This window comes from Oncorhynchus mykiss, chromosome 11 (assembly GCF_013265735.2).
Source record: "Oncorhynchus mykiss isolate Arlee chromosome 11, USDA_OmykA_1.1, whole genome shotgun sequence".
Taxonomy (NCBI): domain Eukaryota; kingdom Metazoa; phylum Chordata; class Actinopteri; order Salmoniformes; family Salmonidae; genus Oncorhynchus; species Oncorhynchus mykiss.
This window is the reverse complement of record NC_048575.1, coordinates 82,245,175-82,268,435: the sequence shown is the minus strand read 5'-3', so window position 1 is coordinate 82,268,435 and position 23,261 is coordinate 82,245,175. Positions and strand designations below refer to the sequence as shown.

General features: G+C 42.9%; 1 protein-coding gene and 1 long non-coding RNA gene across 4 annotated transcripts in view; both read left to right on the top strand.

Annotated features, from left to right (window-relative positions):
• Nucleotides 1-10,606, top strand: part of LOC110536484 (PDZ domain-containing protein 2) — a 264,553-nt gene extending 253,947 nt beyond the window's left edge. For all 3 annotated transcript variants that reach the window (XM_036936523.1, XM_036936524.1, XM_036936525.1), the window contains 4 exons: nt 897-998; nt 3,040-3,337; nt 8,457-8,591; nt 9,346-10,606. In XM_036936523.1, coding sequence (XP_036792418.1) covers nt 897-998; nt 3,040-3,337; nt 8,457-8,591; nt 9,346-9,512 — 702 coding nt within the window. In that variant the 3' untranslated portion in view covers nt 9,513-10,606. The remainder of the gene's footprint in view (nt 1-896; nt 999-3,039; nt 3,338-8,456; nt 8,592-9,345) is intronic.
• A 372-nt stretch (nt 10,607-10,978) lies between these two features.
• On the top strand, nt 10,979-15,908 carry LOC110536485. Its single transcript, XR_005034759.1, has 2 exons — nt 10,979-11,649; nt 11,696-15,908. It is a non-coding gene; the product is annotated as an uncharacterized LOC110536485 (long non-coding RNA).
• Nucleotides 15,909-23,261: the final 7,353 nt, after the last annotated feature.

Here is a 23,261-nt window from a genome sequence, read left to right as displayed (position 1 = left end):
TGGTTAGACTGTAAACTCTCCTTCCAGACTCACATCAAACATCTCCAATCCAAAGTTAAATCTAGAATTGGCTTCCAATTTCGCAACAAAGCATCCTTCACTCATGCTGCCAAACATACCCTCGTAAAACTCACCATCCTACCGATCCTCGACTTCGGCGATGTCATTTACAAAATAGCCTCCAATACCCTACTCAATAAATTGGATGCAGTCTATCACAGTGCCATCCGTTTCGTCACCAAAGCCCCATATACTACCCACCACTGCGACCTGTACGCTCTCGTTGGCTGGCCCTCGCTTCATACTCGTCGCCAAACCCACTGGCTCCAGGTCATCTACAAGACCCTGCTAGGTAAAGTCCCCCCTTATTTCAGCTCGCTGGTCACCATAGCAGCACCCACCTGCAGCACACGCTCCAGCAGGTGTATCTCTCTAGTCACCCCCAAAGCCAATTCCTCATTTGGCCGCCTCTCCATCCAGTTCTCTACTGCCAATGACTGGAACGAACTACACAAATGCCACCATGGCATTTTTTTTTTCTTTACCTCCCTTATCTCACCTCATTTGCTCACATTGTATATAGACTTATTTTTCTACTGTATTATTGACTGTATGTTTGTTTTACTCCATGTGTAACTCTGTGTTGTTGTATGTGTCGAACTGCTTTGCTTTTTCTTGGCCAGGTCGCAATTGTAAATGAGAACTTGTTCTCAACTTGCCTAGCTGGTTAAATAAAGGTGAAATATATATATATATATATTTATATTAGTTGTTAAGACAGCACCAGGCTAGAGGAGAGGAGTGTCAGGGATATAATGTCTGAGACATTGTTGAAGTATTTTCATCCTTGTCTTGAAAGATTCACGTTGTGTGTGTTGTTTCTGCCCCCCACCTAGGATAAAGATGATACCCACTTTGTAGTCTTCTCTAAAGAAGAGGGATCTGGACTTGGTTTCAGCATCGCTGGTGGAATGGACCTTGAGCAGAAGTCCATAACTGTAAGTACAGTGGTATTACAGTAGTATACCAGTAGTATACCAGTAGTATACCAGTAGTATAACAGTAGTATAACAGTAGTATTACAGCAGTAGTATTACAGTAGTATTACAGTAGTATAACAATAGTATAACAGTATTATTACATTATTATTACAGTAGCATTACAGTAGTATAACCGTAGTATAACAGTATTACAGTAGTATAACAGTAGTATTACAGTAGTATTACAGTAGTATAAAAATAGTATTACAGTAGTATAACAGTAGTATTACAGCAGTAGTATTACAGCAGTAGTATTACAGTAGTATAACAGTAGTATTACAGTAGTATAAAAGTAGTATTACAGTAGTATAACAGTAGTATTACAGTAGTATACCAGTAGTATTACAGTAGTATCACAGTAGTATAACAGTAGTATTACAGTAGTATTACAGCAGTGGTATTACAGTAGTATTACAGCAGTAGTATTACAGTAGTATTACAGCAGTAGTATTACAGTAGTGTTACAGTAGTATTACAACAGTAGTATTACAGCAGTAGTATTACAACAGTAGTAGTATTACAGTAGTGTTACAGTAGTATAACAGTAGTATTACAGTAGTATAACTTCTTATGGCTGCAATCCCGTTAACGGGAGCGATATGACACCAGCCAGTGAAAGTGCAGGGCGCCAATTTCAAAACATCAAAATCTCATAGTTAAAATTCCTCAAACATACATGTATCTCATACCATTTTAAAGCTATTCTCGTTGTTAATCCCACCACAGTGTCCGATTTCAAATATGCTTTAAAGCAAAAGCACCTCAAACGATTATGTTAGGTCACCACATAGCAACAGAAAAACACAGCCATTTTTCCAGCCAAAGATTTTCCAGACAGAGTCACAAAAACCACAAATAGAGATAAAATGAATCACTAACCTTTGATCACCTTCATCAGATGACACTCATAGGACTTCATGTTGCACAATACATGCATGTTTTGTTTGATAAAGTTAATATTTGTGAAAATCTGAGTTTACATTGGCGCGTTACTACATTCACTAGTTCCAAAAACATCCAGTGATTTTGCATAGCCACATCATTCAACATAAATACTCATCATAAATGTAGATGATAATACAAGTTATACACATGGAATTATAGATATAACTCTCCTTAATTCAACCGCTGTGTCTGATTTCAAAAAAACTTTACTGGAAAAAGAAACCCATGCAATAATCTGAGACGGCGTTCAGAAGTAAAAACACCACAGCCGCAAAGATGGCGTCAACATAAACAAGAAATGACATGATAAATATTCCCTTACCTTTGATGATCTACATCAGAAAGCACTCCAGGAGTCCCAGGTCCACAATAAATGTTTGATTTGTTCGATAATATCCGTTATTTATGTCCAAATACCTTCTTTTGTTAGTGCGTTTGGTATACATATCCAAACGCTAATTCTGGTCAGCGTTACATCGGACAAAAACGTCAAAGAGTTATATTACAGGTCGAAGAAACATTTCAAACTAAGTACAGAATCAATCATTAGGATGTTTTTAACATATAGCTTCAATAAAGTTCCAACCGGAGTATTCCTTTGTGTAAGCGTGATCAGAAAATGGCTGCTTTATAGACACCTGATACATTCTGCTCTCATTCATTCCCACAACAACTTCATTGGGGACTCTGGTGAATACATACAAAGCTCAGATTTCTCACTTCCTGTTTTGATTTCTCCTCAGGATTTTGCCTGCCATATGAGTTATGTTATACTCAAATACATCATTCAAACAGTTTTAGAAACTTTAGAGTGTTTCTATCCATTACTAATAATATTATGCATATATTAGCAAATGAGACTGAGGAGCAGGCCTGTTTACTTTGGGCAACTTATTCATCCAAGCTACTCAATACTGCCCCCCAGCCATAAGAAGATAACAGTAGTATAACAGTAGTATTACAGTAGTATAACATTAGTATAACAGTAGGCTAGGAGTTGATTTGGGATTTAACTTCACTTCTTAACTCTCCCACTTACCTCTGTTTGGGGCAGGTCCATCGGGTGTTCTCTAAAGGCGTGGCCGGCCTGGAAGGAACCATTCAGCGTGGGGACAGTATCCTGTCCATCAACGGCAGCAGCTTGGAGGGGACGTCCCACGTAGAAGCCGTGTCCTGTCTCCACCAGGCTAGACTGTCCTCTCAGGTCCTGGTGGTTATTCGCAGGGGGAAGGACAGTGAAGGACAGATGTCCCCGAGACAACATGACCTGGCCCACCACACCGGAAGAAGCTACTCCCTGGGATGCAGAGAGAACCGGCCTGAGACGACTAGATCTGTTATGGGACTGGGAGGTACAGGATAGGAAACGTTAACACACTGCATAGCCGGAGTGATCTGCACATTTTTTTTGTAGCTTTCAAATAGGCACATTCTTCTCCTATACCCTGCAACTCTTCCCTGAGTCCTTGGTGTACAGGAGATGTGTTTTTCTGCCAACGGGTAAACTAATGGTTAATAAACAACTCTTAAGGGCTCATAACATTATATTTTCCAGAATTACGTTGTGTCCGTTTTATTTTTTCCTGGTTTTAGATCTAGTAGGACTTGTTTACTCTCGGTATGGTTGTTCTAAGTCCGTGTAATGCCATTAATCACATCATAAGACCAATTTTTAAGTCTTAAACAAAGAAAACAAACAAGTTTAGATTTAATAGCATATTTAGAAAGAGAGGAGTAAATTGGTCTAGTAATGTTTCTGCCTAGTGCTACAGCACGTCATGGCAGAGTTCACTAAACAACTGACACCCAATGACATAACATACATTACGTTACATACAAACAATTACATTTACATTAATCATGATATCTTTCTGTGCAGATATATTGAAGCAACATCTCAAGACATCAGACAGGATGTTAAAGCTTGGTCACAAATGGATCTTCCAAAGCTGAAATAAATCATTCTCTTTACTATTTTTTTTTAATTGGGTATGACGCTACAAGCTTGGCACACCTGTATTTGGGAGGTTCTACCATTCTTCTCTGCAGATCCACTCAAGCTCTGTCAGGTTGGAATGGGGAGCGTCGCTGCACAGCTATTTTCAGGTCTCCCCAGAGCTGTTAGATTGGGTTAATGTCTGGTCTCTGGCTGGGCCATTCAAGGACATTCAGAGACTTGTCTCGAAGCCACTCCTGTGTAGTCTTGGCTGTGTACTTAGGGTCATTGTCTTGTTGGAAAGTGAACCTTTGCCCCAGTCTGAGGTCCTGTGTGCTCTGGATCTCTCTGTTCTCTGCTCCGTTCATCTTTCCCCTCGATCCTAACTAGTCTCTCAGTCCCTACCGCTGAAAAACATCCCAACAGCATGATGCTGCCATGGTGCCAGGTTTCCTCCAGACGTGACGCTTGGCATTCAAGCCAAAGAGTTCAATCTTGGTTTCATCAGACCAGAGAATCTTGTTTCTCATGGTCTGAGACCTTTAGGTGCTTTTTAGCAAACTCCAAGCGAGCCTTTTACTGAGTAGTGGCTTCCGTCTGGCCACTCTACCATTAAGTCCTGATTGGTGGAGTGCTGCGAAAATGGTTGTCCTTCTTGAAGGTTCTCCCATCTCCACAGATGAACTCTGGAGCTCCGTCAGAGTGACCGTTGGGCTCTTGGTCACCACTCTGACCAAGGCCCTTCTTTCCCAATTGCTCAGTTTGGCCGGGCGGCCAGCTCTAGGAAAATTCTTATATTTAAGAATGATGGAGGCCACTGTGTTCTTGGGGACCTTCAATGCTGCAGAAATGTTTTGGTGCCTTACCCCAGATCTGTGTCTCGGAGCTCTACGGACAATTCCTTTGACCTCATTTTTGCTCTGACATGCACTGTCAGCTGTGGGACCTTATATAGACAGGTGTGTGCCTTTCCAAATCATGTCCAATCAATTAAATTTACCACAGGTTGACTCCAATCAAGTAGTAGAAACATCTCAAGGATGATCAATGGAAACAGGATGCACCTGAGTTCAATTTTGTGTCTCAGCAAATTTCAATAAAAAAAATTAAAACCTGTTTTCGTTTTGTAATTATGGGGTATTGTTTGTAGATTGCTGAGCATTTTAAAAAATTGTCATCCATTTTAGAATAAGGCTGTAATGTAACAAAATGTGGAAAAAGTCAAGGAGTCTGAAAACTTTCTGAATGCACTGTATGCCGGACTCTGACATTGCTTGTTCTGATATTTCTTTCATTCTTTATTTTTACTTCATGGATTATGTGTGCATTGTTTTTGTATTGCTAGGTATTACTGCACTGTTGGAGCTAGAAACACAAGCATTAGATATTACTGTACTGTTGGAGCTACAAACACAAGCATTATGTATTACTGCACTGTTGGAGCTAGAAACACAAGCATTATGTATTACTGTACTGTTGGAGCTAGAAACACAAGCATTAGATATTACTGCACTGTTGGAGCTAGAGACATTATATATTACTGCACTGTTGGAGCTAGAAACACAAGCATTAGGTATTACTGCACTGTTGGAGCTAGAGACATTATATATTACTGTACTGTTGGAGCTACAAACACAAGCATTAGATATTACTGCACTGTTGGAGCTAGAGACATTATATATTACTGTACTGTTGGAGCTACAAACACAAGCATTAGATATTACTGCACTGTTGGAGCTAGAGACACAAGCATTAGATATTACTGCACTGTTGGAGCTAGAGACATTATATATTACTGTACTGTTGGAGCTACAAACACAAGCATTAGATATTACTGCACTGTTGGAGCTAGAGACACAAGCATTAGATATTACTGCACTGTTGGAGCTAGAGACATTATATATTACTGCACTGTTGGAGCTAGAGACATTATATATTACTGCACTGTTGGAGCTAGAAACACAAGCATTAGGTATTACTGTACTGTTGGAGCTGGAAACACAAGCATTAGATATTACTGCACTGTTGGAGCTAGAAACACAAGCATTAGATATTACTGTACTGTTGGAGCTAGAAACACAAGCATTAGATATTACTGCACTGTTGGAGCTAGAAACACAAGCATTAGATATTACTGTACTGTTGGAGCTAGAAACACAAGCATTAGATATTACTGTACTGTTGGAGCTAGAAACACAAGCATTAGATATTACTGTTGGAGCTAGAAACACAAGCATTAGATATTACTGCACTGTTGGAGCTACAAACACAAGCATTAGATATTACTGTACTGTTGGAGCTAGAGACATTAGATATTACTGCACTGTTGGAGCTAGAAACACAAGCATTATATATTACTGTACTGTTGGAGCTGGAAACACAAGCATTAGATATTACTGCACTGTTGGAGCTAGAAACACAAGCATTATATATTACTGTACTGTTGGAGCTACAAACACAAGCATTACGCTGCACCTGAAATAACATCTGCAAATCTATGTATGCGACCAATAAACTTTGATTTGATTTGATTTAGAGGACGGTTGTCCTGCAAACAGAGAAGTAATGAACTTCTCTGCCATTTTGTTTGATATAGATGTTAACCAATCAGCATTCAACATTAGACCCACCCGTTGTATAATATTGTATCAATAACCATGTTTGATAGAGACGTTAATCAAAACTCATTTTCTCATTAACCATTATCAGAAAAGGTTTTTTGTTTCATAACCACACTTCAAATCATATGTTATTTGTCACATACACATGGTTAGCAGATGTTAATGGTCACATACACATGGTTAGCAGATGTTAATGGTCACATACACATGGTTAGCAGATGTTAATGGTCACATACACATGGTTAGCAGATGTTAATGGTCACATGGTTAGCAGATGTTAATGGTCACATACACATGGTTAGCAGATGTTAATGGTCACATACACATGGTTAGCAGATGTTCATGGTCACATGGTTAGCAGATGTTAATGGTCACATGTTTAGCAGATGTTAATGGTCACATGGTTAGCAGATGTTAATGGTCACATGGTTAGCAGATGTTAATGGTCACATACACATGGTTAGCAGATGTTAATGATTACATACACATGGTTAGCAGATGTTAATGGTCACATACACATGGTTAGCAGATGTTAATGATTACATACACATGGTTAGCAGATGTTAATGGTCACATACACATGGTTAGCAGATGTTAATGGTCACATGGTTAGCAGATGTTAATGGTCACATGGTTAGCAGATGTTAATGGTCACATGGTTAGCAGATGTTAATGGTCACATACACATGGTTAGCAGATGTTAATGATTACATACACATGGTTAGCAGATGTTAATGGTCACATACACATGGTTAGCAGATGTTAATGGTCACATGGTTAGCAGATGTTAATGGTCACATGGTTAGCAGATGTTAATGGTCACATGGTTAGCAGATGTTAATGGTCACATACACATGGTTAGCAGATGTTAATGGTCACATGTTTAGCAGATGTTAATGGTCACATGGTTAGCAGATGTTAATGGTCACATGGTTAGCAGATGTTATTTGTCACATACACATGGTTAGCAGATGTTAATGATTACATACACATGGTTAGCAGATGTTAATGGTCACATACACATGGTTAGCAGATGTTAATGGTCACATGTTTAGCAGATGTTAATGGTCACATACACATGGTTAGCAGATGTTAATGGTCACATACACATGGTTAGCAGATGTTAATGGTCACATACACATGGTTAGCAGATGTTAATGGTCACATACACATGGTTAGCAGATGTTAATGGTCACATGGTTAGCAGATGTTAATGGTCACATACACATGGTTAGCAGATGTTAATGCGAGTGTAGCGAAATGCTTGTGCTTCTAGTTCCGACAATGCAGGAATAACCAACGAGTAATCTAACCTAACAATTCCAAAACTACTACCTTATACACACAAGTGTAAAGGGATAAATAATATGTACATAAAGATATATGAATGAGTGATGGTACAGAACGGCATAGGCAAGATGCAGTAGATGGTATCGAGTGCAGTATATACATATGAGATGAGTATGTAAACAAAGTGGCATAGTTTAAAGTGGCTAGTGATACATGTATTACATAAAGATGCAGTAGATGATATAGAGTACAGTATATACATATACATATGAGATAAATAATGTTGTGTATGTAAACATTATATTAAGTAGCATTGTTTAAAGTGGCTAGTGATATATTTTACATCAATTCCCATTATTAAAGTGGCTGGAGTTGAGTCAGTGTGTTGGCAGCAGCCACTCAATGTTAGTGGTGGCTGTTTAACAGTCTGATGGCCTTGAGATAGAAGCTGTTTTTCAGTCTCTCAGTCCCAGCTTTGATGCACCTGTACTGACCTCGCCTTCTGGATGGTAGCGGGGTGAACAGGCAGTGGCTTCAGTTCCTAAAACCAAAGCGCTATTTGTATAGAGCTGACATGATTCCTGCGGGACTGGGTGCTCACTGTGCCTCTGTGTGTTCCCATAGTGGTGGAGGTGGGTCCTGACGGGGCTCTGAGGGTGGAGCTGCTGAAGACGTCAGCTGGTCTGGGCTTCAGTCTGGAGGGGGGCAAAGCCTCGGCACACGGAGACCTACCCCTCAACGTTAAACGAGTCTTCAAAGGTCAGCCAACACACACACACACAAAGGAACACACACGCAGGAACGTAAGTATACACACACCCAATACCTTGGTCTTTATTCCTATGGTGGTGTGGCAGTGTGGCCACCAGAGGGGGCATTTCCCCAGCATGGCAGTCAAAACAGACACGGTCAGTGAGTTTGTCTGCCAATACAGACTTTCCAATGAAGAGAGGAGGGGGAGAGGAGAGGAGAGGAGAGGAGAGGAGAGGAGAGGGGGAGAGGAGGAGAGTAGCGGGAGAGGAGGAGAGGAGAGGGAGAGGAGGGGGAGAGGAGGAGAGGAGAGAAAAGATGAGAGGGAGAGGAGGAGAAGAGGAGAGGAGGGGGAGAGGAGGAGAGGGGGAGAGGAGGAGAAGAGGGAGAGGAGAGATCCTGTGTAGACAGCTGGGTTGGGTTACATGTAGGGGAGAGATGCCATGGCGTAAGAGAGCTTTTAGAATCCTACACTATCTATTACAACAAGGTTTTATAGATCCAACATTTAAGTACTCAGGTATCATGCATTATGATACAGTTATAATTCATTATGATAGTTATAATGCATTATGATAACGTTATGATGCATTATGATAGTTATCATGCATTATGATAGTTATAATGCATTATGATACAGTTATGATGCATTATGATACAGGTATAATGCATTATGATACAGGTATAATGCGTTGTAATACTTGTCATGACCATTTATGACCCATTATAACGTCTGATCATAATGAACCCCAACCTCCTCTAGGTGGTGCTGCGGAGCTGTCGAGGGTGGTGGACGTGGGGGACGAGGTACTGGAGGTCAACGGACGCTCGCTGCAGGGCCTCATGCATTACGACGCCTGGAGCATCATCAAGGCCGTGAGCGAAGGCCCCGTGCAGCTGGTCATCAGGAAACCGCGGACCTCTGTATGACAGACACACAACAGACATATAGAACTAATATGAAGAACCAGACGTACCTCGTAGAACACGAATGTCAGCTCGAGGTGACATAATATATAATCCAGGATTTTTGTACGACAGACATACAACAGACATATCTCAGAGAACTATACATATAGCTACGGTGGCTGAAATTTTATTATCATGACATATTCTGATGAAACGGACAGACATTGCCAAGTGGTTATTTTGTTAAAGCAGACTGCAATTAGGTCCGGAATGTCAAATAGAGTGTCAAAACCAGATCGTGGAGCATGAGGCATTCTTTCTTTTATTATAGTGTTTTATACAGGAGGACAAGAGGCTATTATGGTGTCTTATACAGGAGGACGAGATACTATTATAGTGTCTTATACAGGAGGACGAGACACTATTATAGTGTTTCATACAGGAGGACAAGAGGCTATTATGGTGTCTTATACAGGAGGACGAGATACTATTATAGTGTTTTATACAGGAGGACAAGACACTATTATAGTGTTTTATACAGGAGGATATTAGACTATTATAGTGTTTTATACAGGAGGATGTTAGACTATTATAGTGTTTTATACAGGAGGACAAGAGGCTATTATAGTGTCTTATACAGGAGGATATTAGACTATTATAGTGTTTCATACAGGAGGTCAAGAGGCTATTATAGTGTCTTATACAGGAGGATGTTAGACTATTATAGTGTTTTATACAGAAGGACAATAGGCTATTATAGTGTTTTTGTACAGGAGGACAAGAGAGACGAGTATAGTGTTTTATACAGGAGGACAAGAGAGACTAGTATAGTGTTTTATACAGGAGGATATTAGACTATTATAGTGGTTTATACAGGAGGACAAGAGGCTATTATAGTGGTTTATACAGGAGGATATTAGACTATTATAGTGTTTTATACAGGAAGACGAGAGGCTAATATAGTGTGTTTTACAGGAGGATAAGAGAGTGTCTTTATGGTGGCATCTTGGAATATCTCTACAAGGTGTGGAAAGCGTTCCACAGGGATGCTGGCCCATGTTGACTCCAATGCTTTCCCACAGTTGTGTCAAGTTGGCTGGATGTCCTTTGGGTGGTGGACCATTCTTGATACACACGGGAAACTGTTGAGCGTGAAAAACCCAGCAGCGTTGCAGTTCTTGACACAAACTGGTGCGCGTGGCACCTACTACCATACCCTGTTCAAAGGGACTTAAATCTGTTGTCTTGCCTATTCACCCTCTGAATGGCAATCACACACAATCCATGTCTCAAAGGCTTAAAAAGTCCTTCTTCAACCGGTCTCCTCCTCTTCATCTACACTGATTGAAGTGGATTTAACAAGTGACATCAATAAGGATCATAGATTTCACCTGGATTCACCTCGTCAGTCTATGTCATGTAAAGAGCAGGTGTTCCTAATGTTTTGTACACTCAGTGTTGTATACTAGTATAACTGCTGTTATATATAACTGCTGTTTATAATCAACTGCCGTTTGTGTGCAATCAGCTCAATCAGACTTCACTACAGCAAAAGTTTTATCTTTTTCTCTCTTAAAATGTGATTATTTTATGAATAAAATTAAATTGTCACTTTGCCTTTAAAACCTTTACCTCTTATTTGAACCAACCTTATTTTATGTCAAGGTATCCGTCAGTTTACCCTGTAGGTATCCTCTCAGTTTACCCTGTAGGTATCCATCAGTTTACCCTGTAGGTATCCGTCAGTTTACCCTGTAGGTATCCTCTCAGTTTACCCTGTAGGTATCATCTCAGTTTACCCTGTAGGTATCCGTCAGTTTACCCTGTAGGTATCCATCAGTGTACCCTGTAGGTATCCATCAGTTTACCCTGTAGGTATCCTCTCAGTTTACCCTGTAGGTATCATCTCAGTTTACCCTGTAGGTATCCGTCAGTTTACCCTGTAGGTATCCATCAGTGTACCCTGTAGGTATCCATCAGTTTACCCTGTAGGTATCCTCTCAGTTTACCCTGTAGGTATCATCTCAGTTTACCCTGTAGGTATTCGTCAGTTTACCCTGTAGGTATCCATCAGTGTACCCTGTAGGTATCCTCTCAGTTTACCCTGTAGGTATCCTCTCAGTGTACCCTGTAGGTATCCTCTCAGTTTACCCTGTAGGTATCCATCATTGTACCCTGTAGGTATCCATCAGTTTACCCTGTAGGTATCCTCTCAGTTTACCCTGTAGGTATCCATCAGTGTACCCTGTAGGTATCCATCAGTTTACCCTGTAGGTATCCTCTCAGTTTACCCTGTAGGTATCCTCTCAGTGTACCCTGTAGGTATCCTCTCAGTTTACCCTGTAGGTATCCGTCAGTTTACCCTGTAGGTATCCATCAGTGTACCCTGTAGGTATCCATCAGTTTACCCTGTAGGTATCCTCTCAGTTTACCCTGTAGGTATCATCTCAGTGTACCCTGTAGGTATCCATCAGTTTACCCTGTAGGTATCCTCTCAGTGTACCCTGTAGGTATCCGTCAGTTTACCCTGTAGGTATCCTCTCAGTTTACCCTGTAGGTATCCTCTCAGTGTACCCTGTAGGTATCCATCAGTGTACTCTGTAGGTATCGGTCAGTTTATCCTGTAGGTATCGGTCAGTGTACCCTGTAGGTATCCGTCAGTTTACCCTGTAGGTATCCGTCAGTTTACCCTGTAGGTATCCTCTCAGTTTACCCTGTAGGTATCCGTCAGTTTACCCTGTAGGTATCCTCTCAGTTTACCCTGTAGGTATCCGTCAGTGTACCCTGTAGGTATCGGTCAGTGTACCCTGTAGGTATCGGTCAGTTTACCCTGTAGGTATCCGTCAGTTTACCCTGTAGGTATCCTCTCAGTTTACCCTGTAGGTATCGGTCAGTGTACCCTGTAGGTATCGGTCAGTTTACCCTGTAGGTATCCGTCAGTGTACCCTGTAGGTATCGGTCAGTTTACCCTGTAGGTATCGGTCAGTTTACCCTGTAGGTATCCGTCAGTTTACCCTGTAGGTATCCGTCAGTTTACCCTGTAGGTATCCGTCAGTTTACCCTGTAGGTATCGGTCAGTTTACCCTGTAGGTATCCGTCAGTTTACCCTGTAGGTATCCTCTCAGTTTACCCTGTAGGTATCATCTCAGTTTACCCTGTAGGTATCCGTCAGTTTACCCTGTAGGTATCCTCTCAGTTTACCCTGTAGGTATCCTCTCAGTTTACCCTGTAGGTATCCGTCAGTTTACCCTGTAGGTATCCGTCAGTTTACCCTGTAGGTATCGGTCAGTTTACCCTGTAGGTATCGGTCAGTTTACCCTGTAGGTATCCTCTCAGTTTACCCTGTAGGTATCCGTCAGTTTACCCTGTAGGTATCCATCAGTTTACCCTGTATCTTGTCACCTAAATCCTCACACTGACCCAATGTGACACTTACAGTACCTGTGTCAGAGACTCACCTCTTTCTGCATCGTTGGAAGATAACTCTATTTGAAAACTGAGTTGGATTAGAGCTACGGCGTTACGCTACTGGAGTTGAGTTGGATTAGAGCTACGGCCTTACGCTACTGGAGTTGAGTTGGATTAGAGCTACGGCCTTACGCTACTGGAGTTGAGTTGGATTAAAGCTACGGCCTTACGCTACTGGAGTTGAGTTGGATTAGAGCTACGGCCTTACGCTACTGGAGTTGAGTTGGATTAGAGCTACGGCCTTACGCTACTGGAGTTGAGTTGGATTAGAGCTACGGCCTTACGCTACTGGAGTTGAGTTGGATTAGAGCTACAGCGTTACGCTACTGGAGTTGAGTTGGATTAGAGCTACGGCCTTACGCTACTGGAGTTGAGTTGGATTAGAGCTACGGCCTTACGCTACTGGAGTTGAGTTGGATTAGAGCTACGGCCTTACGCTACTGGAGTTGAGTTGGATTAGAGCTACAGCCTTACGCTACTGGAGTTGAGTTGGATTAGAGCTACGGCCTTACGCTACTGGAGTTGCATTGTACGGTACTTAATGTGTGTGCATGGTGTGAATATCGGGCTCCAATCCAATGCTCTAAACCTGATATTTGAAAACAAGACATTTTAGAAATGAATTGAAATTATTCATTTTAATGATTAAGGATAGAGTGTGTTGAAGTTTCTACTTTATCCATATTTATAACATGTTTTTTATCTCCTGAAATTCCACACCATTGATCTAACGTGTCTTGCTGTTAAAGGTGTTGAAAGATATACAGTACAGAGTAACCACATGTGATTTCCGTTTTTAGTTCTCTCTCTGAAATACAACAGAACCTGATGTCCCACCATTCATGTGACATGTCTGGTAGGTTACTGTAAATGTGACATGTCTGGTATGTTACTGTAAATGTGACATGTATGGTAGGTTACTGTAAATGTGACATGTATGGTAGGCGACTGTAAATGTGACAAGTATGTTACTGTAAATGTGACATGTATGGTATGTTACTGTAAATGTGACATGTATGGTATGTTACTGTAAATGTGACATGCATGGTAGGTTACTGTAAATGTGACATGTCTGGTAGGTTACTGTAAATGTGACATGTCTGGTAGGTTACTGTAAATGTGACATGTATGGTATGTTACTGTAAATGTGACATGCATGGTAGGTTACTGTAAATGTGACATGTCTGGTAGGTTACTGTAAATGTGACATGTCTGGTAGGTTACTGTAAATGTGACATGTCTGGTAGGTTACTGTAAATGTGACATGCATGGTAGGTTACTGTAAATGTCACATGTATGGTAGGTTACTGTAAATGTCACATGTATGGTAGGTTACTGTAAATGTCACATGTATGGTAGGTTACTGTAAATGTGACATGTCTGGTAGGTTACTGTAAATGTGACATGTCTGGTAGTTTACTGTAAATGTGACATGTCTGGTAGGTTACTGTAAATGTGACATGTCTGGTAGGTTACTGTAAATGTGACATGTCTGGTAGGTTACTGTAAATGTGACATGTCTGGTAGGTTACTGTAAATGTGACATGTCTGGTAGGTTACTGTAAATGTGACATGTATGGTAGGTTACTGTAAATGTCACATGTCTGGTAGGTTACTGTAAATGTGACATGTCTGGTAGGTTACTGTATCTGGCAGGGTTCAAACCGTGTATTACAATACCCACAGCTCTTACATTCTGAAGCACAACTCTTGTTTCAGAACGCTGGTTGTAAATACTGTCTCGTGTTTCTGTACATTTGAATTAGGCTGACTTGATCGTCTTTCCATTGGTTTAGTGTCAATTTAAACTGTCATTTTGAATTGTATGACTGCAAGGTATGTTTAGATTGTTTTGGTGTACGTATGATCATTAACGCATATTGTCGTGCAGCACGACATACACTTGGAGAATTTGTACATTACAGGGCTATTTTAACGGCAATGGTTGAAAAATATGACATTGCTCAGAATATCGCTCTAATCTTGGGTTTTAATGCGGTTGATTTAATAAAATAAATGATATTCTGTTGCTGTAAAAGGAACTGATCTGCTGTTGAATATCTTCTGATAATGGTGGTTAACAAAAAGCTACAACAAACTTTTGGTCAATTCAGGTTTTTCTTCTACTTTGTTCATGTTCTTTTAATGTGTACATTATTATTATTGTTATTATTATATATATTTTTTTGCGTTTGGTTTTGATATTACATACAGACAGGAAATCCAAGTTTGCTCACTTACATGAGTGGTCAAAAGTAGTGCACTACATAGGGAATAGGATGCCATTTTGAACTAAATTAGAGTAGATTAATACGTTGTGTGTGTGTGGCAAGGAACATAGTCCCTGTGGTGCAGGGTAGGCAACCCTGTTCCTAAAGGGCCTCAGGTACAGCAGGATATGGTTCCAACTACGCGCCACATCTGACCAACTGAACTAATTGATCAGTTCAGTGATTGCCTAAATTCATCACACCTGGTCTTCTAGGTTGGTTAAATCCAAACATGAAGTGCCTGCGGGAGGGTTGCCTTACCCTACTGTGGTGCTATGATAAAGGCCCTATTCAGGAAGTGTCTCATAAATGGCTAATACAGTCTTGTGACCGCTGACCTGGATTCGAATCCTAGTCGGTGTCACCTTTCACACAGCACCAGGACCTGTAGTCTTAAAGCATCTCACAGTAGGAGTGCTGATCTAGAATCAGTGCATGCTTTTACATCATAATAAGTAAGATTACAGTATATGGACAGGATCGATCTGATCCTAGATCAGCACTTATATTCTAAGACGCTTTGTGAATATGGGCCCAGAGTTAAATTAATAGTTTCTTGGATGTGGCATTTCTGTAAAAAAATAAATAATAATAATCAGTATTTGGGAATATTTTTGTACAAATCTGAATCGGTAATGTACACATTTTCAGTGTCATTAAAGCGTTTTCAATTGTCTAATTTAACTGTCTGTGTAATGGTTTTCTTTCGTTGAAGGAGAGGACCAAAGCGCAGCGTGGTAAGTGTCCATGGTATTTATTTAAACACATAAACTGAACACGCCATACAAAAACAATAAACGTAACGTGAATAACCAAAACCGAAAACAGTACCGTGTGGTGCAAAACACAGACACGGAAACAATCATCCACAAAAACACAGTGAAACCCAGGCTACCTAAGTATGATTCTCAATCAGAGACAACTAACGACACCTGCCTCTGATTGAGAACCATACTAGGCCGAACACAGAAAAACAACCTAGACACACAAATCATAGAATGCCCACCCAGCTCACGTCCTGACCAACACTAAAACAAGGAAAACACAAAAGAACTATGGTCAGAACGTGACAGTACCCCCCCCCCCCCCCCCTCCAAGGTGCGGACTCCGACCGCACAACCTAAACATATAGGGCAGGGTCTGGGTGGGCATCTGTCCGCGGTGGTGGCTCTGGCGCTGGAAGTGGACCCCACTCCATCATTGTCTTTGTCCACCTCCCTAGCGTCCTTTGAGTGGCGACCCTCACCGCCGACCTTGGCCTAGGAACCCTAACAAAGGGCCCCACTGGACTGAGGGGCAGCTCCGGACTGAGGGGCAGCTCGGGACTGAGGTAGCTCATGACCGAGGGGTAGCTCAGGACTGTGGGGTAGCTCAGGCCTGAGGGGTAGCTCAGGACTGAGAGGTAGCTCAGGCTGGTTGACGGCTCTGGCAGCTCCTGGCTGACTGGCGGCTCTGGCAGGTCCTGGCTGAATGGCGGCTCTGGCGGGTCCTGGCTGAATGGCGGCTCTGGCGGATCCTGGCTGAATGGCGGCTCTGGCGGATCCTGGCTGAATGGCGGCTCTGGAGGATCCTGGCTGAATGGCGGCTCTGGCGGATCATGGCTGAATGGCGGCTCTGGCGGATCCTGGCTGAATGGCGGCTCTGGCGGCTCATGGCTGAATGGCGGCTCTGGCGGATCCTGGCTGAATGGCGGCTCTGGCGGCTCCTTGCTGACTGGCGGCTCTGGCGGCTCCTTGCAGACTGGCGGCTCTGGCGGCTCCTTGCAGACTGGCGGCTCTGGCGGCTCCTTGCAGACTGGCGGCTCTGGAGGCTCCTGACAGACTGAAGACTCTAGCAACTCCGGACAGGCAGGAGACTCTAGCAGCTCCGGACAGGCAGGAGACTCTAGCAGCTCCGGAAAAGCGGGAGACTCTAGCAGCTCCGGACAAGCGGGAGACTCTAGCAGCTCTGGACAAGTGGGAGACTCTAGCAGCTCTGGACAGGCGGGCGGCTCAGATGGCGCTGGGCAGACCGGCAGCTCAGGCGGCGCTGGGCAGACGGGCAGCTCAGGCGGCGCTGGGCAGACGGCGCTGGGCAGACGGGCAGCTCAGGCGGTGCTGGGCAGAGGAGCTCTGGCACCTCTGGACTGAGGGGCTCTGGCGCCTCTGGACTGAGGGGCTCTGACGCCTCTGGACTGAGTGGCTCTGGCAGCGCTGGACAGAGGGGCTCTGGCGCCTCTGGACTGAGGGGCTCTGGCGCCTCTGGACTGAGGGGCGGAAGCTCTGGCAGCGCCGGACAGGCGGGAGACTCCGGCAGCGCTGGAGAGTATGAAGGCTCTAGCAGCGCTGGACAGGCGGGAGCACCTGTTGCCAAAGAACGGAGAGAAAGCCTGGTGCGGGGTGCCGGCACTGGTAGTACCGGGCTGGGGACACGCACCTCAGGGTGAGTGCAAGGAACAGGACACACCGGGTTGTGAAGATGTACTGGAGACCTGGTGTGTATAGCCGGCATCAAATCTTCCGGAACTCTAACACAAGTTTCAGGCTGAGTACGAGGAACTGACACAGGTGGCATCGGACAGATAACACGCTCCTCAGGGCGAATGCCGTGCACACTACGCCAAACCAACAGCTCTCTCTCTCTACTCAGTCCAATAACTCCTCAGCCTTCACGTCATTCAGCCTTCACGTCATTCAGCCTTCACGTCATTCAGCCTTCACGTCATTCAGCCTTCAAGTCATTCAGCCTTCAGGTCATTCAGCCTTCAGGTCATTCAGCCTTCAGGTCATTCAGCCTTCACGTCATTCAGCCTTCACGTCATTCAGCCTTCAGGTCATTCAGCCTTCACGTCATTCAGCCTTCACGTCATTCAGCCTTCACGTCATTCAGCCTTCAGGTCATTCAGCCTTCAGGTCATTCAGCCTTTATTTAACCAAGACAGAGCCTGGACTTTAGAAACCGATTTAATTTAGCAGATCCTCTTATCCTCTTGGGCTCCCGAGTAGCGCAACGGTCTAAGGCACTGCATCTCGGTGCTCGGGGTGTCATTACTGGTTCGATTCCAGGCTGTATCACAACTAGCCGTGATTGTGGCGCACAATTGGCCCAGCGTCGTCCTGGTTCTGGTTTGGCCGGGGTAGGCCGTCTTGGTAAATAAGAATTTCTTAACTGACTTGCCTAGTTAAATAAAGGTAAAATCAAATCCATAGTGACTGAAATTTAGGAGGGATGGAAGGGCCAAGAGACCAGAGGTGGCAGAGTGGAGTACTTGGGTTGGGGTGTAAGGGTTTGAGCACAGCCTTAAAGTAGGGAGGGGAAGTTCTTCTTGCTGCTCTGTAGGCAAGTACCATGGTCTTGTAGTGAATACGAGCTTTGACTGGAAGCCAGTGAAGTGTGCGGAGGAACAGGGTGACTTAGGGAAAACTTAGGAAGGTTGAACACCAGGCGGGCTGTGGTGCTGTGGTGTTCTGGATAAGTTACAGGGTTTACAGTTTGATGGTAGAAGCGGAGAAACCAGCAAATCAGCGAGATGCAGTAGTCTAGACTGGAGATGACAAGTGCCTGGATTAGGAATTGCGCCGCTTCGTGTGTGAGGAAAGGTGATACTCTACGGCTGTTGTAGAGCATGAACCGGCAGGGGCGAGTCACTTTTTTTGAGTTGTTCTGTGTGAGTGGGACCCGTGGACTCAATAGACTTGAGTGAATGAGGAGTGGATGTCGTCAACCTTCTTTTCAAAGGGGTTGACAAAGTAATCCGCAGAGAGGGAGGAGGCGGGGGTGGAGGATTAAGGAGGGAGAAGAAGGTGGAAAATAGTTTCCTAGGTTTAGAGGCAGAAGCTTGACATTTAGAGCGATATGAAGTGGCTTTGACAGTGGATACAGAGAAGGAGAAGGTAGAGAGGTGGGAGTGAAAGGATGAAAAGGCCTCCAGAAGTTTAGTTTTCCTCCATTTTTGCTCAGCTGACCACCGCCCTGTTTGGTAAGCTCCCCATGAGTCACTCGGCCACGGAGCAGGAGGGGAGGGCCCAGTCAGCCGGGAAGAAAGGGTACAGTGCAAGTCATAGGATGTAGAAAGGGAGGAGAGTAGGGTCGAAGAGGCAGAATCAGGAGACCGGAGCGAGAAGGATTTAGCAAAAGGGAGCGATAATAGGATAGAAGAGGAGAGAGTAGTGGGAGAGAGAGAAGAGTGCGACTAAATTTAGACAGTACTAAATACTAACACTAATTTCTAATTGCCTTGCAGAGATGAAACCACTCCCCCTCCATAAAAGCTACTAATTATTAAAACAACAACAATCACAAATTGCACTGCCCCTTGATCCTGGTTGATGTGTCAACAATCAGCTGCAAGTTATGAGCAGTTAGCAGTTCACACCAAGTAGGGTACTGGGAAGACAGTCAGCAGTTCACACACCCTGTAGGATTCTGGGAAGACAGTCAGCAGTTCATAAAGTAGATTGTCCTAGCTAGCTTGCAAAAAGACAGTGCTAGACAACAACAGATTAAGACAAACATTATATCAGGAGTCCTTTAGCCTATAGAATGAACCCCTGCCAGTTAATTCAATACTGTAGACAATTTGACTGAGATTATTAATAATGGCGCCGAAGGGGACGGCTGACGTTTTACGGGCTCCTAACCGACTGTTCTACTGTGTGTTTTTCTGCATTGTTTTTAACTTATTTTGTACATAATGTTGCTGCTACAGTCTCTTATGACCGAAAAGAGCTTCTGGAATCAGAACAGCGATTACTCACCTCGAACTGGACGAAGAACCAAATCCCTGTCAACGTGCCATCACTGGAAAATAAACTGGATGATCTCCACTCGAAACTATCCTACCAACAGGACATTAAAAAATGTAATATATTATGTTGACGCGTGGCGTGACGCTTGGCATTCAGGCCAAAGAGTTAAACATTGGTTTCATCAGACCAGAGAATCTTGTTTCTCATGGTCTTAGAGTCTTTAGATGCCTTTTGGCAAACTCCAAGCAGGCTGTCATTTTCCTTTTACAGAGGAGTGGCTTCCGTCTGGCCACTCTACCGTGAAGGCCTGATGCTGCAGAGATGGTTGTTCTTCTGGAAGATTCTCCCATCTCCACAAAGGAACTCTGGAGCTCTGTCGGAGTGACCATCAGGTTCTTGGTCACCTCCCTGACCAAGGCCCTTCTCCCCCGATTGCTCGGTTTAGCCGGGCGGCCACCTCTAGGAAGAGTCTTGGTGGTTCCAAACTTCTTCAAATTAAGAATGATTGAGGCCACTGTGTTCTTGGGGACCTTCAATATGGCAGAAATGTTTTGGTACCCTTCCCCAGATCTGTGCCTCGACACAATCCTGTCTCTGAGCTCTATGGACAATTCCTTTGACATCACGGTTTGGTTTTTGCTCTGACATGGGCTGCATTTCAAACTTATTAAAGACACACCCTCGTCCACTTATCCTCGCCTTGTGCCCTTGGGGGTGTTGGGGTAGGGTCCTTGTTCCTTGTCAATCATTGGCTTATTGGTGAAATCAGCAGTCAGATAATATATTCTTTAAGTAAATCAATCAAACCTTTATTAATGCAATTGCAGACAGAAGTTGACAACAGAAACACAGCACGTATGTTTCAGACTAAATTCTGCAAAATAAAAAAGGTCAAAGTTGCTTTAATATACTTGCAGTCGAGTGATGTAACTGCCTACATCAACACCTTCTACTCATGAGACCAAGCCCGTGCATATACAGTTATACATACTCGCATGAGAAAGCAATAGTCCAGTGTTTTCTAAGGGCTCAGCAGTAATGTTATATTCCCGTGTGGTTTACAGTGAGTGGTATGTTTGATTTATCTCTTATCTATTTACTCCCCTGCAGAGGTCTGTGTCTATGTATCGCTTTTAGCCTTGAGGCGCTTTCTCACAGACACCCTGTTTTGACTGCACACACATCCCCCAGACCGTTTCTTATAAGAGGCAGAGACTAGAAAAGAACTGTGGAACAGTATTAAACCTTATACTGCTTATATTGTAGTCCAGGACCCTATAAATGTAGTGTCGGAGGGTCTTATAACCATTCCCCTTCTATTAATACAACACAAGCATAATCAATTATTATAATACATCAATCATTTGGTGCAGCCCCTATCATGACCCCAAGGTGACCCACATCAGGGGAATCCCTGTCACCATCTTGGCTGGCGGTCCAAAGGAAAACAAAGGAAGTTTGTAACGTAAGCCCCTCAACCCTCGTTTTTTTGATCTAGCTTGCGAAGCTTGCGAGTGTACAATTATTTTCACTCCGTGGCCTGAAACGCCCCGTAATTCAATTCGCATTGTTTGTACATTCGCTAAGAAAAGTCAGCCGAAACTTTGAACCTCAACTTCAATATGGATAAGTCGACATACAAAGTGTAAGTGAAAATTGTGCTACTAATGCACATGACGGCACATACACGTCTCGCAAAAAGTAAATATGTTTTTGTTTGGTTGTCTTTTGGAAATTGTACAAATAAAACAGTTTCCTTCTTCAGAAGTTCCAGCTAATTAATTAGCTAGCTATCATACAGTAGGCAGGTTAACGTTAGTTAGCTAATTATTTTGCGAGCTATCATACAGTAGGCAGGCTAACATTAGTTAGCTAATTAATTATCTAGCTATCATACAGTAGGCAGGCTAACATTAGTTAGCTAATTAATTAGCTAGCTATCGTACAGTAGGCAGGCTAACGTTAGTTAGCTAATTAATTAGCTAGCTATCATACAGTGGGCAGGCTAACGTTAGTTAGCTAATTAATTAGCTAGCTATCATACAGTGGGCAGGCTAACGTTAGTTAGCTAATTAATTTTCTAGCTATCATACAGTGGGCAGGCTAACGTTAGTTAGCTAATTAATTGTCTAGCTATCATACAGTGGGCAGGCTAACGTTAGTTAGCTAATTAATTAGCTAGCTATCATACAGTGGGCAGGCTAACGTTAGTTAGCTAATTAATTAGCTAGCTATCATACAGTAGGTAGGCTAACGTTAGTTAGCTAATTAATTAGCTAGCTATCATACAGTAGGCAGGCTAACGTTAGTTAGCTAATTAATTAGCTAGCTATCATACAGTAGGCAGGCTAACGTTAGTTAGCTAATTAATTAGCTAGCTATCATACAGTAGGCAGGCTAACGTTAGTTAGCTAATTAATTTTCTAGCTATCATACAGTGGGCAGGCTAACGTTAGTTAGCTAATTAATTTTCTAGCTATCATACAGTGGGCAGGCTAACGTTAGTTAGCTAATTAATTAGCTAGCTATCATACAGTAGGCGTATATTAATAATGATATATTTAATATAAGTAGACATGCACTCGTAATTGACTGTAGCCCATATCAAGCACCCACAAGCTGGAAACACAATCATCACGGGATGAACGAGTGATGACTTTCCGGGCAAGTGCAGTCCATCTATAAAAATCATTCCTGCCTCCCTTGTTCTGCAAGTGTCCACTTCACTTGAGGGCTGAGGGGATGGTCTTTTAAGTGTTTGGAATGCAGACATGCACTGTCAACTGTGGGACCTTGTATAGACAGGTGTGTGCCTTTCCAAATCATGTCCAGCCTATTGAATTTACCACAGGTGGACTCCAATCAAGTTGTAGAAACAGCTCAAGGATGATCAATGGAAACAGAATGCACCTGAGCTCGATTTCGAGTCTCATAAAACTTGCTTTGTGGTCTAAATTTAAGATGATGATTAGGCATAAGGTTAGCAGTGTGGTTAAGGTTAGGTTTCAAATCTGGTTTTAAAAAGAGCAGTGGTGGAAATAGGCGAGGTTTATGACTTTGTGGCTGTGGTAACTAGCGACGACCTTAGTTGGAGTTAAAGCGATGTTGGTTTCACTTTAAGACTAGCAGTCGGCTCATAGTTTTAGCACAGATGGAACAATGAGCCAGATATTTCACCGGATATATAAATATGAATCATCCGGTTGGCGTTTCCAAATATGGCGATAAATGGAAGCCCAGTGTTCGGTTAGTTGAAGAACATATCGCGAGATATTATTTTGGCCGAAATTCTGCACATTTTCTCA